This window comes from Fopius arisanus, unplaced genomic scaffold, assembly GCF_000806365.1.
Source record: "Fopius arisanus strain USDA-PBARC FA_bdor unplaced genomic scaffold, ASM80636v1 scaffold00015, whole genome shotgun sequence".
Taxonomy (NCBI): Eukaryota; Metazoa; Arthropoda; class Insecta; order Hymenoptera; family Braconidae; genus Fopius; species Fopius arisanus.
Window position 1 is genome coordinate 795,066 of NW_011887754.1, and position 15,955 is coordinate 811,020.

The window sequence follows — 15,955 nt, forward strand, 5'->3', positions numbered from 1 at the left end:
GCTCTCCCTCTCTTGGGGTGCGGTACTGGGTGTAAAAAACGGAATTTTCTTTCACAATACATAATTTATTGTTCAACACTCAGGTTCCATAAATATATATTATGCATTCATTTTGAGATATACATATTTCTTGTTTCCATATATAATTTATTTTTCTGTATAAATTACCTATACCGCTGACATTACTCGTTCAATATAGATTTTTGTACCAATCTTACAAATCTGTTCCACAAACTTCCACCCGTTTTAGGACAGCCTCTGTGACAATATATTTCTGCAGATTTTCTTTGTTTCCATTTGATATGTGGATCAATGTTCCTTGAGTATTGATTCAATATTTCTGTCTACATTTCTGTAATCCCTTGGTCTTTGTACTTTTAATCTATTCCAACTACCAGTTCACTGCATTATCATTAATCATTTGTATACCGAAGATCTGCAAAAATACACCTCAAATTGAGTTGACAAAATTTCTAACAAAACCATCATCTAGATTCTCACTCCTTATTCATAAAATCCTACAGCTCTTGACCGGCAAGAGACATGTTAACATCACATTAGCAACTACATTACAATACAGCAATTAACGGCCTTGACACGCCCAATTTTCAATGAAGTTCACTCCCCAAATTACATAATTCTCCTTCCATCCTTCCAACATTGAGAATACATGAAATTCCACCAAGACACGTACGCGTAATTTTCTAGACGATCGGCAGCAACAGCAACTGTCATTATCACACTCAGTTTAGCAATTAATCGACCCTCTAATGAAATTACAACATCGTCTAAAACCTGTGTATCTTCATCACAGAGACACATAACATGTGAAGTAAAATTCCTCTACATAGGAACAGTACAGTATATTCAACATACAAATATTACTCTTATACCATATACCCCAATCCAATATTGGTTGGATTTTTCAATAATATATTTATTTTAATACGTTATATATATATATAGACATTGACATTAACCAGTCGTATTGTCTATTTACTCTAGATGCGAACCATCGTGTTTACGTTTTGTTTTTAATTTTATGGGCCATTGATTGTACGATTAGGATTCTGTGCACGCAGCACTTGAAGCGATCACATTTATGAACTCTACACTATAATAATACTCCATTCGCATTTTTTATACTCGATTTATCGGTATTTAATTTAAAATGTAGACGTTATGCTCTAATAAGTGTTAACAACAATATTGTCTATAAAAACAAATATTCCGATTTCGTGTGCACTCAGAGGAGCGACCAAAATCGGTCTGATAGTTTACAAAGATCCTAAAGCTGTACCAAGTTCACTCAGGCAAGTTTTTATTTTCTTATCTGTTATTTAATGCTCGCAAGACTGATGCAAGGGTCTTCAGTTTATTACTTTCTAAGAGGTTCATAGTTTTTGATGAATGTCTAAAAAATTATTTCAATATGTTTCTTCGTAGGGTCAGTGTTTCACAGCAAACGATCGACAATTATTTAATAACTGGATTATATTGGACTGATTGGTCTATTCATTTGCAATGGAACACGACATCGAGGGAAAGGTACAAATTTTTACTCTTCCATCAAGCTCAGTAACGATTGTACAAGAACAATACAACACTGACTCTTATATTTTATAATTAAATAATTTATCAATTTACAATTTTAATTATTCAGCTATTTTCATGAACCACTTTTTCACAACTTGTTAATTAATCTATTCGTTAATTACTTCTTTCTTCCTAGTTTAATCACTAAGTTTATTAATATTGTAACCGCTGTTAATATATTATTTGCATGGTACCAACATTGACTTGACAGGAGTAATTTAATGCAACTTTTCATTATTCATCGTAATTTCTCGTGCAACGTGCCTGACAGACACTGTTGCTTTGTGCGCAGCATTTCATTATGTACTTTAGCGATAATAAAATAAGTATTAATTTACGTTGAAGTAAATAATTGTGATGGATTATCTTACGTTTTAAAAAAAATCCGATGAAATTTCAACAAGAGAATATAATAATTTATAATTTCTCATTACTCTTCTGTATTTTTCGCCTTCAATTGACAAAAGTATATTGACTAAGACTGATGCCATTCGAAACTGGAATAAATCGTTTAATGATCTTAAATCTTTATTCTAGGGCGATTAATTTTTATATAATTCAGATTCTCGTAGTCCATGATCTTAAAATTATTCGTTAAACCTACAAAATACTCATCCATTAAATTTTCATAGTGCTAATTATTTTTGAAAGTTTATAAATGCTTCCAAATATATTGTCAACACATCTAGCAGCTGTGATTCGCTTCGCGGTGTATCACTGTAGCCTTTCATTGATTATCTTCAAATTTATCTGGATTCAACATTATTGACAAGCACCAAAATTGACATCTGTCAAAAATAATGTACAGCTCTTATACATATATGCATAAAGTCAATTTATATCACTCATCGCATGATTTTAATTAATCAAATTTTGTTGAATTGAATTCTAATTTATGAGATTTTTTACATTGATTCCACTAGTAATATCAGATTAAACAAACTAGGGTTTGATTGCATTTTTATGAATTTCATGGGCTATTCTTCAACAATTTTACGAGGTAAACGCAATTTACAAATCATTTATCATCTTATAATTATATATAATTTTATTGCTATAGCTTATTAAATTTATCCTAGTCTTACCTAATATCCATTTATGTATTTCTTAAAATTATTTTTATTGTCCATGGTGGAACATTTTCCTAAAATTATTTATTGTCTCCTCACACAGTATTGTCGGTGATTATTAATTATCCCTCAATTATTACTAATTGTTGTCTGGATACTAAGGAAGACAATTATTGTCCTGTTTCCTCGATTATTGTCGAATAAAAATTAATATCGCTGCCAGAACAAGAAATACATTTTCCTCCCTGAGGAAGTCAATGAGCAAGAAAAAAAAATCAAAAGATCGAAGGGAGAAAATTCTCATGAAATATATACCAACAATACCATAGATTTCTCATTCGCTTAGGAAAAGCCTAAGCTAATTAGTAAGGCTTCTATCCATTACAAAACAATATATCCGTACAAAGTACATTTCTTTTCGAGTGCGAATCAAAAAAGTGCTGGTGCAATATATTATCCCTAGAATTCAGTCAACATTTTTATCATCTACTCTACCCGATTAATATCGTCATTAATCTAATCCTAATTTCTACGCTGAAAGCTGGTGTAAGCGTGAGCAACGAGATAAGATACAATTATCGTACTTTTCTCAATATATATTTAATGCACATAGTACTTCGAATTATATATATGCCATGTAAAGCTCACGTAATACCATTTTAAATTTACACACCACTTCGTTCCCGAAAGCTATGCCTGAATTTACGGTTTCATTTTCCAGAGCCATTAGTTTCCACTCCCTCTACATTTCCTTGTCACGCTGATTACATGGATAACTATTCTACTCTTAGATCTGACGCAATACACGCCAGTATTTTTTTCAGTACAATAAAGTACCTATGGTGGACACAGTAGAAACGATTCGAAAAAGTGTGAAAATACGTTTTTTTTTATTTAAATCTCATCGTAAAAAGTATTATCTCTGATTGAATTTCTCAAGTCTCATTATTCTGTCTGGAATCGTTTCAACTGCATGGGCAAGAAAAAAAAAATCACTCTCAAGAAGTAGAAAATGTTATAGAAACGAATTAACACATCACTTAATCCGATCTCCAATATAATACCAAAATTTCGTAATTTTGCGTGATAGCTTTCATCAAAACATTTGTTAATCCTTTGTACTCGCTATATATCTGAACTTTGCTATATATTTTATTGAAATAATTGCGCCACGTGTACGCGAGTAATCCTAGTGTTCTCTTGTATATCTTACTATATGTTTCCAAGTATTTCATTGTCATTCCAGAGCCGTGACGCAAAACAGCGTTCGCCCAATTGTATCAAATATATGAATCAATAGAATAAAAAAAAAAGTAAAATTCATCTCGTTCTATTTTTCGACTGTAAAAAATCCATCGTGACATTATAAATTTTTCATCCTAATTGTCATTAAGAAAATTCGGGATTTGGAAAAGATATTGAGGATCCAAATAGACGGCAGTATCAACTTGTCATACCCGAGTAAAAATGGGCTGTTGCAGAGGATGTTCGCCGTACCTTCAAGTAGCTTGTCGATTCGCTGAATGATATCCATCAACCACGTCTCAACCTTTTGTCATCCTTCAATCTCTTCTTACCGAGCCTCTTAACGACCTTTCTGTGTTAGCCTTTCTCCCTCTCCGAATACTTGGCCATCTCCTTGAGAATCCAGGGTACATACTTTGGAACGTAAGCGTAAACACCAGGTAATTTTGGATGGGCGCACTTTATTCCCCAGCTGACGATTCCACCCACGAACCAACGCTCCTTATCATTTTCATCTTGACACAACAATGGACCACCAGAATCGCCCTTTGATAATCCAGAAGATTAGTCAATTGAGTTTGGGTGATTTATTAGGGTCGCGATACGAGATATTTATGTAAAGCTGTGAGAACTCACTTGACAGGCGTCTTTTTTACCCTCGGGATAGCCAGCGCAGATCATTCCATCCGTGACATTGAGCTCTTTGTGTTCCAGCCACTGGTTACAAAGCTCCCTCTCCAATACGGGCACTTTAACTTCGTTGACTGCTGGCTCGTACTGAGACGCTGTATCACGTAATAAATTGAAATAAATTCTCTCAACCCTGCAAGATCAAACGATGTACTTACAGTCAGTGTCCTCCTTCTTTCCCCACCCAATAACAGTGCAAACAGTGCCAGGAGTCAATTCTGTATCGGGTTCTGGAAGACAGACTGGCCTCAGATGATCATGAAAATTGACACGCTCTTCCAGTTGAAAAAGTGCCACATCATTATCATGAGCAACACCGAGATTGTAATTTGGATGAGGTACAACCCTCTTTACTTTCCTTTTCTCGCCGAGATAAGTGTGAGCGTATCGTCTCGTTATCCCAAGCTGAATGGTCCAACCTGAGAGATCTGAATGACTAAAACTATCCAACTTTCTTAGCCTCGGATCATCCCCTCAATTCTATTCGTTAAATAAATAATAAAATAAACAATTACTCACTTTCCAACGCAATGTGCAGCTGTAAGAACCCACTGATCTGAAATGAGAACACCAGCGCAGTAGAAGATCTCCTCAGGTCCTCCAAGGAGAGCTGCAAGGAACGGCCAATCACCAGGACTCGATTCCACTCCTCCAACTATCCGACGTTGTGGCTTGGCATTTCCGAAATTATTCCGACGTCGACCGCAAGCTGTACAATCATGCTATTGCGTGAATATCGTGTTGATTGATTTCTTAGTCTATTGATTTATTACCTATATCTTGACATACCGTATTCAGAGCAGGTCAGCTCCACTGTTCGATAATCGCTGTGATCCGTGCAGGTCTGCAGGTCCTTCAGGAGATTGCCTTGGCCCTTTTGGGCAAGTCTCCAACGCTGGGACGTATCTATTTGTGGCTCACTCACTGTCATATTGTTGCTCTTCATCGAGAACATGGAGGAATTGACGACACTGCAATTTTTCAAAAAGTCAATCTTTATTCAATGATGATGTTTCTTCAATATTCATTAGAGGGCCAGAATAGCGCGGAGCTGGCTTCAAAAAATGTTATTCAACATTTTTTTTTAAAAGGGAAAAGATATTTTATATCGCTCCTCAATACAAAAAGCATTATGTTCTCCTGAGGCCGGATCATCCGTCAGTCACCCGTGTAATATTGAAGCCACAGAACGAGTGGGCGATCTGACAATCTACAAGAATGGACACCTTCAATACCCGGTGGAGATAATCAAGAATGGAGAGAGTACACACATGTTGCGGGTGTTTCGATTTGGGTTTAGCCCACCGTGATATTGGTACATCGAGAGCGGCAAGCACCCCTCCAACTATCTCGACATGCTCGAAAGACTGGTAATGGTGTTATCGAATGTATTGCTTGCTGGGTCTATGGTTCAAATGCTTTCACCTCGGCGATATCGACGTTCAAGTTTGACGGAATCCTCGACTCGTCGTCGCTTCACTGGGGTTGTCAAACGACGTGGAAAATGAGAGATAGTGAACTATGGAGTGAGGGGTAGTGGATAGCAGGAGGGTATAGAGAGCTCTTACTTGTAACCGAGAAGACGACAGATAGCCTGAGCCGATGTGGACTCCCAGTGAGTGATGCAGGCTGGGATGAAGCTTTGATTTTCCGCGTGATATACCTGAAGACGACCCTTGCCGATGTCTCCATTCCTCTCACTGAGTCTCACTGTCGACACATTTCAGCATTATTAAACCGAGAAGACAAGTAATTGAAGAAATGAGTCAACTTTACTCACAGCAATTTCTCTCATCCTGGCCCCAAGGACAATCAAGCACTCCATCACAGACATGAGTTGGTGACATGCATCTACGTTCACCGCAGTGCAGCGTCGGCTTGGCAATGACATCTCTTATTCCCTGATTCTTACTCTTACTGTTGACAGAGTACTGCACCGGTGGTGATGCGCACTCCCCGCAGTCAATCTCGTCAGTCTGATCGGCGCAATCCACGTGCCCGTCGCATTTCCAGTCAACTGGAATACATCTGGTACTGTCGCATTGAAATCCACTGGTGCAAACTGCCAACATTTCCCAAAACCAAAAGGATGACTCGAGCAAAATGTCGCTATCATCAAATGCATTCGCTCGTAATACAGATAACTGAATTTCACTGGGCACATTTTTCCCCTTTCCGCTTTTCCAGAATTACACAAAAAAAATATATTATCGCGAGAAAAGCATCAGTCGGGCGTGCAATTAACTGGTGAATGTTGAGGTATGAAAAGATCCCATTCCGTGATGTTCATTTGGAATGGTATTTCAAATGTAATACAGAAAAACGGAAATGTTGCAATTTCTTTAATGTCCAATGACGCTCGAAAGATCGATTAGCCACGCGTTGTCACGGCTTCATTCGGAGATTCCATTTGTGCGATAGTCTAGAATTGTCTGATCTTGCCTCGGGGGTAGGGGCGACGGATGGGCCACGATGGAAACCAGCTTCTCGCAGGGTTTTAATCGATAAACTATTTAGCTCTGACTCTCAGCCTGTGATGGCCTCCAGGCTATGAGGAAAAAGGCTATTAGCACTCGTCGATATCACGTCGCCTAATATTTACGCCATCGCTATATCAATGAGCTAATTCGCCGACCTGGTCCAATCCTTTCAGATTCTCTACTTTTTTCTTATTCTTTTTATTTTTTAATGTTGTTTTTTTTTAATGGGAAATTGTTTATTAGTTTGGAATTCGTGAAGGAGTCAATGTCAATATTCTTCTTCCTGGAAGAGAACGGGAGATGAAAACAAAAAGAAAGCAAAGGGCAAGTGTCAGAGACCTCATCGCCTGGAGGAGAATTAAAGCGGAAAATGCTTCTAAGCTCCAAGGGAGGTGACTGTAATTCCAGCTGGCTGTAAATTCACATCCACCCACTGTCACCAACAAGCTTTTCTAAAAGATATGAAAACCAATTAGTTGGTGAATATGAAGAAAACCAGCACATCATAAATTTCAATTACGAGCGGTGCAAGCTTTCAATTTCGTTCCGTTCGTGTCTATCTGACCTCGTTTCAACAACATCGAAACGAAAGATGTTTTCAATTGATTAGGATTACGGATGCTTTCTATATCGAAAGCCGGAAAACAAAACACTTCCTATTCTCCTCGATTACGAGAATCTTGGTGGAACGGAAGAGCCCGATGAGTTTTCCGATAGATTGGAGTCTCAAGCTTCTGCTTCAATTAATTCCATTCTACATTGTTCGCGAGTATTTTTTTTTGGAAGGGAATTTTTTGTTTAAACTATTTTCACGAAAGATTCAGCCGGAAGAGGTGCTATGGGGAAATTGAATGGTGCGTTAGGTCGGGAGATAGAGATATCGCATTGGAAAGTTCTGGAACAATACGAGTAATGGGAGATCGTCGGGAAAACAAAAGGCCTGTGCAGTCTGGCACCCTCGGGAGGGCACAAGCCCTCGACAAAGCTTTCTCTCGAACAAATACGATAATCAATAATTAAGCCGCGTTTTCTGGCGTTTTGATGGAATCAAATGGGAGGAAATGATGTGAGTGCGTTTTGATTGCAATCTTTTAGGACAACAGGGAGATTTTCATTTTTATTTTTATCTCATCATGTGAGATTTAATAAATCACTTCCCTTCAAGCGAAATTTTATCCATTCCTTTAGGGCATTTGTTCCTGGAAATTTACCCGTTTAGAATAGTTTTTTTTAATTGCAGGGATTAGATTAAAATCCTGAAATGCCGGGTCCGGAGCTCGAGTTCTTTTAGCTTCAGGTGCTTTCAGGAGATTATTCTAATCCTTCCAAGATATTTTTTTCCCTTCTTGCGTCATTATTCAGAGACGCGTGAGATAATATTGTTGAAATGAAAATGTGTACCTGGTTTTTCAGCTCGCAGTGCTGCCTCCTTCACCTCGTGATGGCCTACGCAAATATCTGGACTTGCGTTCTCCGGAAAATAGTCACAGTCCAGGTAGTCAGGCATCTTGAGACCGAATACGTTGAGAAAGAAACCACATCTTCTCGTCATTTCTAGAATTTCAGGGGTGAACTGAATATTGGAATGACAGGCCAATGATATAGGGTATGGTTATTAATTTATTGAGAGGATTCGTAGAATCAAATGACCGTGCATTATTAATGGTACATATGTTGACTGCTAATAGAACTTTCCTCGAAATTAACCGAGGAATCATCAACATATGTGCAAATCTAACAGCCAGGGGTCATCAATGTTCTGTGAAATTCCCAATCCAACCGCAATTAAACCTTGATTTTCTATCACTGATCAAAATTTCCCTAATTTCCATTTGAAATCCAATCAATTGGAACCAATTGATTCTATAAAGAGCTCATGATATTCCAAAAATTCAGCCTCAGTCAAAAATTTATACTCACTAATGAAATATTTGAAATAATTTCATACCATTGCACAAACTTCTGCAGGGTCTAACCACTTGACCGCGGGATCCACATTTTGGTACGAAGACATTGCACAGAAACAAGGCCGCGAGTTCGTAACACCTGACGTCAACAACTGCTTCATAATTCTCCAGTTCATGCTGTGCATCGCGCTGACCAAAGTTTCCCATGTAATTGGGGAATACCGTGAAATTGTACGGCACCTGCAATCAGAAAATTCCCCGAACCATCTTAATTAGTATACATTTGCCCTCGAACAAGTCTCTATTCAGTACTCTGTGGACGTTCATTGGGTAAAAAGACAGTGATGATTTTCTGTTTGATGTTCAATTATTGGAAATGGAATTCAACTGGAGCTCATTGATGGTGCGTTTCAGATTCTGGATTCAATCGATCGTTTATTTATCGAACTGAAGTGGCGCAATTAATATAGACTGTGTGCAATCCACAGTAAATAAGGAAAACAAACATCTAAGCGGATCGTTACCGGGATCAAATAGAACTGATGAAGATGAACTAGAAGAATTATGAAACGGTCATTATTTTTTTCATCCATTGTATAATTTTCCCGAAAAATTCACGTAATAATTAAAATAACAGTTTTAATTGAGACTTTCACTCATCTGTTCGATCCAATCTTTACTATTTATACCTGGAATCTGAAAAATAAATTTTTCCGAATTTTTCAAGATTTTAAATTCACGAATGAATGAAAATTATATCCACTTCTGCCTCAGATACTGAGTATAATTCTATTTAAACTTCGTCGAAACTATATATTTCCCCATTATGAATATAAAATCACGTCTGCGATGCAAAAAATACTCTCCGAAAAAAAAAAATGCTGGAAAAATCCGGTACGTGCTGGAATCCCTGAGCGTGTGCAGCTAATATAATACCCTTCCTCGTTCGAGAATAAAAGTATCACGCTTCCATGAATCCCAGAATTCCAGACGCCCTGGGACACCACGTTGACCTCATTCCGTGATTCTAAACAACTGCACGAAACGTTTACCATTTTTGATGCAAAAAAAAAAAATAAAAACCATGAACAAGGAAAAAACTCACTCTCACCTTGCGATTCATGCAAAAAGTGACGATAACTGGTAGACATATACCCGGCGCTGGATTTTTCTGTTCAGCCAGTGAAGATAATGGTCTCGATGATGACTGAATGCCGGTTTTCAGAACAGTTCGATTCTCGAATCGCACACTTCCTTCAGGATAGGCTGTGAAAAATTCCATTTAATTATCGATTAACGGAGTAGTGAAGTCCAGATATTCGATCGGTTATTTTTTTATCGTGAATTTGTCTAGGCTCGGACTATAAGGACTTGTGACGCTTGCGAGAGAGTTCTTCGGTCAAAGTGCTGAACGGGATGAGATTCGCGTGAAAAAAAAAGGGTATTGAAAAGTTGAAAGTTGAGAGAAAGAGCAATATCCAGGGAGACGCCGGAATATATTGATTCATGTTGAATCAAAAGTTTATCGTTAAAATGTTAACAGTGGACAGTTTAAATCAACAGAAGCAGGTCCTGGCTATTGATCTTCCAGATCCTGGATAAAAGTTCATCCAGAGGGGCTCGAGATGTATTTGCTTGAATATTGCCTGCAGAGGATAGTGAAGCATAGGAAAATGTTGAGTGGAATCAAACCCGAGAGAAGCCTCACAAATGAAACTACGACGCGAACAAAAACGAATCAAATGTCCTGGAGTCAAAAGAAGCTGCTGTAACCAGAACCGGGGAAGTAGGATACGCAATGAAGTAGATATAAATGCGAAATGAGGTACTCACATTTGAAATAAGCCAAGAAACCTCCCGCAATTGCTAGGAGGGCAACAGCATTCACAAAAACTTGAGCATGTCGGAATTTTATTCTACCTCTGGTAACGTAGTGACTGCTCGGTCTCCTAATGTCACGAATAATCTGTTCGGATATATATACATTGAGAATATTATTATCATTAATTTATTATTATTATTATTATTATTATCATTATTATTATCATCAATGAATTCATCTAATTAACCCATACTCTGGGTTATAAGAATAAATTATTATTGGAGCTATTTGCTCGAATCTCGAACTCGAATCATAACAAGAATTTAACAGTGTGTGTCTGGAGAAAAGGACTGCGACGCTAAGGCTTCAGCCACCCCACCAGTTAGTTAATTGAATTGTTCAGGGGTTTGGACTCTGCACCAAATGACCAATGAAAGAGGATTTTGGTCCTTGGCAAATGTGATATGGTGCTACTTACTCTGTGATGTAACGACATGTTGCTGCCACTGTGAAACCTGACGATTGTCTGCAAGCTCGCTGGGGTACTCATTGATTTTGTGATTGGACTGCCTGGTGGATTTTCAGACTCCGGAATCAAAGCTCTTCCTAAAGGACAAACTCTACACTCTGTATTCCATTTTTCGTGTCATTTTTTAAAGCACGTATTTTTCAGTTTTGTTTTACCCGAAATTTCGAATTTATAAAAATAGACGTATCTTTATGAAAATTCGTGAGTCATTGAATAAAGATAAAACATGAAGAATTAAATAAAAATGAGGCAATAAAATGAAATTTGGCGATTTATCTGTTTGATGAAATGCAAAATGATGTATAAAGTGATCTCAATCGAACCTGGAACTCTTCCATTGATATGCTTGTGTGGTAAAAGTGGTGCTTCCATGGTTTTGCTGGTGTAGCTTGGTGAACTAGTCTGACTAAAGCTATCAGATGATACATTGCTGTCCTGTCTAACACTCGCCGGTTTATTCTGGACGGGACTCTGACAAATAGCGCTCAAAGGTGGTGGTAGATTAGTTTGGGTTGCTTTGGGAAGTTTTTCCAATCTCTCAACTCCTCTTTCTTTCCTCAAATTATTCTGCAAAATATTCCTAGCACGCTCCATATCCACATTGTACTTGACTTTTGTTGGCTGCTGCTCACTCTGCAAACATTTCTCAAGATTTCTCGATGTCGCCTGCAATGCCTCAAGCTTGGATCTCTTCTCTGCCTCATGGCGATCCTCGGTATCGCTTTCAAACTTCGTACGCTGCAGTCTGTGCAAAGTGAGAAGACAATAGTGTCGATCCTTTTCGGTTGAAACTTGGGGGATTATTCAAGGAGCTTGTGGGGATTAGGTGACTATGGTAGGCAAATGATTGTCAATCAGGACATCCTTTGTCAAGGGCAAGAGATACACGAGAAGCTACAAAATGCTGTCAATAAAAGTCTCCTATTCCAAGGATTTACATCAAATTATATCCATTGTCCCCTGGAACTTGCGTAATCTAGGGCGAAAAAGCTTGGAACTTCATGAGAGAGTATTCCAGAGACTCGCTAAATTTTTTTTTTTTAAATCGATTTGAACGCTTCCAGAAGCATATATTTCTCACTACTGGCAGAATCTGGAGTAACACCTGGTAAGTTTCTCAACAATATACGTTCGTCCTTAATTCCCATGATATCGAAGAAACTCCGGAAATGGGGAGGAAACTTGCTGCTGGCTGGGAGGTTCTAACCCCCTGGGAGGTGCACATTTAATGTCCTCCTGTGTTCTACACGGATTTAACCGAGTCACCGGGAATAATTTGAGAACACGAGAGTGAATGTTTCTATTAATCTCGAGAATCCTGGAAATAGTAATTATCTAAAAAGCCCCTCGACGTCTCTCAGTTCTGAAAAGCCACTTCTGTAACCGGATGTTTTCCAAATCAATCGACCTCATCAATACCAATGAAATAATCTGCCTGAGAAAAATTCTTCAGGATAATTCTATTCATAAAATTTTTATACGATTTCTCCCGAAAATTTCCAACTGTCACATTTTAATTTTAAAGTGAATGACATAATTTTGGAAAAAGATATTTTTGTTTTGTATAATATATACGAGATCTACTGCGCACTCTGGGCGCCGAATTTGAATTTTGACTTCGAATTCGAGTTGAGTAATAGGGAATCAACCTTACGAGTTTCGACTCAGGTGAACTTCATTTACCTCTGCTTTAATCTCTGGTTTCATGATAAGGAATATAAATTGGAGACTAACCTTGAATTCTTATTGAAATAATCTCTGCTCCTCCGTTGATTAGCAACTTCACAGCAGCTGTGATCGACACTCCTGACAATACCCTCATGCAGCCTCTTCTCAAGATCTCGAACTGTTTTTTGAAGCTCTTCAAAGCTAGACTTGAAGGCCCCACCGTGACTGGCATCAAAGTTCTCAACACGATCGTCATCAAACTTTCGAGTGGTGTATCCATGCTCATGCTCAGCACTTTGAGGCTTAGAGAGGGATTCAAAACCATTCTGCAGTCTCGATGTCTCCAGATCAATGAGTTTACCATCGCTATCTTCACTGGCCCTTCTCCACGCTGTAATTGACTCGGATTTAACGAGACCATCGAGACTGTTCTTCCGCTCACCCGATCTTCCACTGGTCGTTATGAAAATTGGACGCTCATGTTGCCTTCTTGCTGGCAGCGGTGGTGGAGTCCTGGTAATCGTCACCTGCGCAGTTCAATAATCGCTAATTATGGGAATAAATTATCGATTTATATGGCAGTCTCACACTCGATATTCATTAATCGATCTCTGTATTGGCTATCGGTTGGGTTTTTTGATTTAGTTCGACATCTCTAATGGATGGAGATGTGAATGCGCTTGTGCGTGTGCCTCGTGTTCCTCGTGTTCGACCTCAATATTCCCTGTATTCGTGTGGTCGTGTTTGTGTTGTGTAGAGTGCATGTGTACCGGGCTGTCTTTGGATAAAGCTCTTGAGAATTTTATTCAGCTTTTCCCATACCTTCCTATACCATGTTTGAGTCTATTCAGGTGACGAATCTGCAACGAAACCCTCTCATTACTACGTTCCTCAAAGAATTCGAGTTGTTGCGATCGTTGAAGCAGGGTGGAAAAAAATTCAAGGGGATGTCTAACGCGAAATTCACCGGTCCCTCGAGGGGAATTAATGCGGCTCTCGTATTTACTGGGAAGATGAGGAAACCAGTCACTCATTAGTTGCCTCAAATTTTCTTGCTGATTATAATAAATTTTATGCTATTATTCTTCTACTCCAGAACTTGTTCGTGTCGCCTCTCCAATGGAAAGATTTTTATATACGAAGGCCTCTGCCTCTGGACATTTAGCCCTTTGAGTACATGACGAGAAAAAGTTCCAATGGAGTTATAAACTCACATTTTTCCCAAATAGAGTTGAACAACAATTTGTTTGAATATTTAACAAAAAGTCTGATGGGGAGTAGTAAAGCTTATTTGCGGAGAAAGCTAATGCGACAGAGAATTTACTCATTACGTTATCGCACTGGTACAAGGTAGGCAGTATGGTGGAAGCTGAGAGCTCAGTGTCTAATTTATCGGGGTATTCATCACTGCTGCCAGGAAAAAGTGAGTTGCACGTGAAAATGAATTAAAAAAAAAGTGCTTTGAGCTCAGCTGATGGAGCCATAAACTGAATTGAAAAATTCAGGTCGACCTGGCAGGGGCTAGAGTATTGGAAGTCTGTCAAATATGATGCAACACAGCTGTGCAAACGGCATACTCTGACGGTTATTTCAAAATTTAGGGAAGAGCTCACCGTCGGGGTCTCGGAATGACGTCGTGGTAACGGCGGCTGTCGTCTCGTTCCGGTTGACGGCAGGAAGTTATCGCTGGCCGGAAGTGCCACGCTGTTTGTCCTACACGATCTGAAGGAACAGAAAGGATCAAACGTTCACAAGGTAAATGCATTTTACTCGGTTTTTTATTACTTTTTTTTTCATTTTTTTCATTTATTCTTAATGCTATGTAAATTCCTTGGAGAATTTCCTCTTAGAATACGATATGATTAAAGCGGATGGTTTTAAATGACCAAAAGTCTTCTCTCGATTTATATTTTTGAATTATTTTTACGTAGTTTTATGATATTGCTAAATGAATCTCGAAAATTGAAGGGAATGGCGGTTAATTCCGTATTAGCCAGAGCAACGGAGAAATAGTTGAGTCAAATTTGTTCACTCTCTTGTGAAATTTTTTAGCCACTCGAGTGCACATCTGCAAGCATAGCCTATCCAATTAACATATTTGATGGGCAAGCCACGGACTTCAGGGGATAATTACCGTCCACTCGTTGAGGAAGAGTAGTTGCTCTCGTATTGCGTGCAATGGGGAGCGGCAATTAAGTGCGACGATTCGTTTAAAGTGAATTAACTAGGAGAGAGAAATTTACCCGAAAATCCTCAATAAACATCATTCAATTTTCTCTCTCATTACATTCTCTGATCACGTTAGAAATCTCTGTAAGATTTTTTCCTTCACAACCGATATTTATCGAGTTATATGTTAATTATTGTCATTGTGAATTCACCTGGGGTGATAACTTCTGTCCCCCTCGACGTTTCTGCTTTCCGCTCGTGACATCTCGCTAGCTAAAACATAAAAATTTATTGTTTAATATAGATGAGGGAGTGGATCATGGAGGAATATAAAATATAGGATGTGTTTATGATGATTCGAATCTTTGAATGTGCCTGTTATCATAAAATGCAATATTTATTATGCCACGTGCAGAGAACTAGGTGATATGGTGTTGAGAACCTAGTGGAGGTCCGGTGTCACGTCCCCAGGGTTTGCTACAGCAAAGCCCACGTCTATATACCATCCTACCACCAGAAATTACGTTCACAGCCTTCGTACTACCCATTGTATATTGTGTACAGTGTGTAATCACAACTGAAGATGATTACACCAACTAGTTCCCATGGCATAAGTCCCTCTAAGGCCAGTCACGAATCAGCTGTGCGCAGAATATGTGCTTTCAGCATTGCACTATCACCACTCCTATTTTCATGAATACTCTGGTGATTGTTGATTTCATGGGAATCATTCCATATTTCAAATGGCAATCTAACAATCGATCCTCAATGCGAGCAAA

General features: G+C 38.5%; 1 protein-coding gene across 4 annotated transcripts in view; it reads right to left on the minus strand.

The window, feature by feature from the left end:
• Positions 1-2,333: 2,333 nt before the first annotated feature.
• The window catches only part of LOC105263492 (corin serine peptidase), a 29,260-nt gene continuing 15,638 nt past the window's right edge, over positions 2,334-15,955 (minus strand). For 3 of the 4 annotated variants that reach the window (XM_011299731.1, XM_011299729.1, XM_011299730.1), the window contains 16 exons: positions 15,389-15,449; positions 14,621-14,729; positions 13,074-13,534; positions 11,663-12,084; positions 11,289-11,416; positions 10,822-10,954; positions 10,100-10,254; positions 9,030-9,228; positions 8,483-8,635; positions 6,382-6,663; positions 6,170-6,311; positions 5,391-5,572; positions 5,121-5,310; positions 4,760-5,043; positions 4,548-4,696; positions 2,334-4,457 (listed from right to left, as the gene is read on the minus strand). In XM_011299731.1, coding sequence (XP_011298033.1) covers positions 4,269-4,457; positions 4,548-4,696; positions 4,760-5,043; positions 5,121-5,310; positions 5,391-5,572; positions 6,170-6,311; positions 6,382-6,663; positions 8,483-8,635; positions 9,030-9,228; positions 10,100-10,254; positions 10,822-10,954; positions 11,289-11,416; positions 11,663-12,084; positions 13,074-13,534; positions 14,621-14,729; positions 15,389-15,441 — 3,231 coding nt within the window. In that variant the 5' untranslated portion in view covers positions 15,442-15,449 and the 3' untranslated portion in view covers positions 2,334-4,268. Of the gene's footprint in view, positions 4,458-4,547; positions 4,697-4,759; positions 5,044-5,120; positions 5,311-5,390; positions 5,573-6,169; positions 6,312-6,381; positions 6,664-8,482; positions 8,636-9,029; positions 9,229-10,099; positions 10,255-10,821; positions 10,955-11,288; positions 11,417-11,662; positions 12,085-13,073; positions 13,535-14,620; positions 14,730-15,388; positions 15,450-15,955 lie in introns of those variants that run through there. The other variant, XM_011299732.1, reaches the window with a different exon arrangement.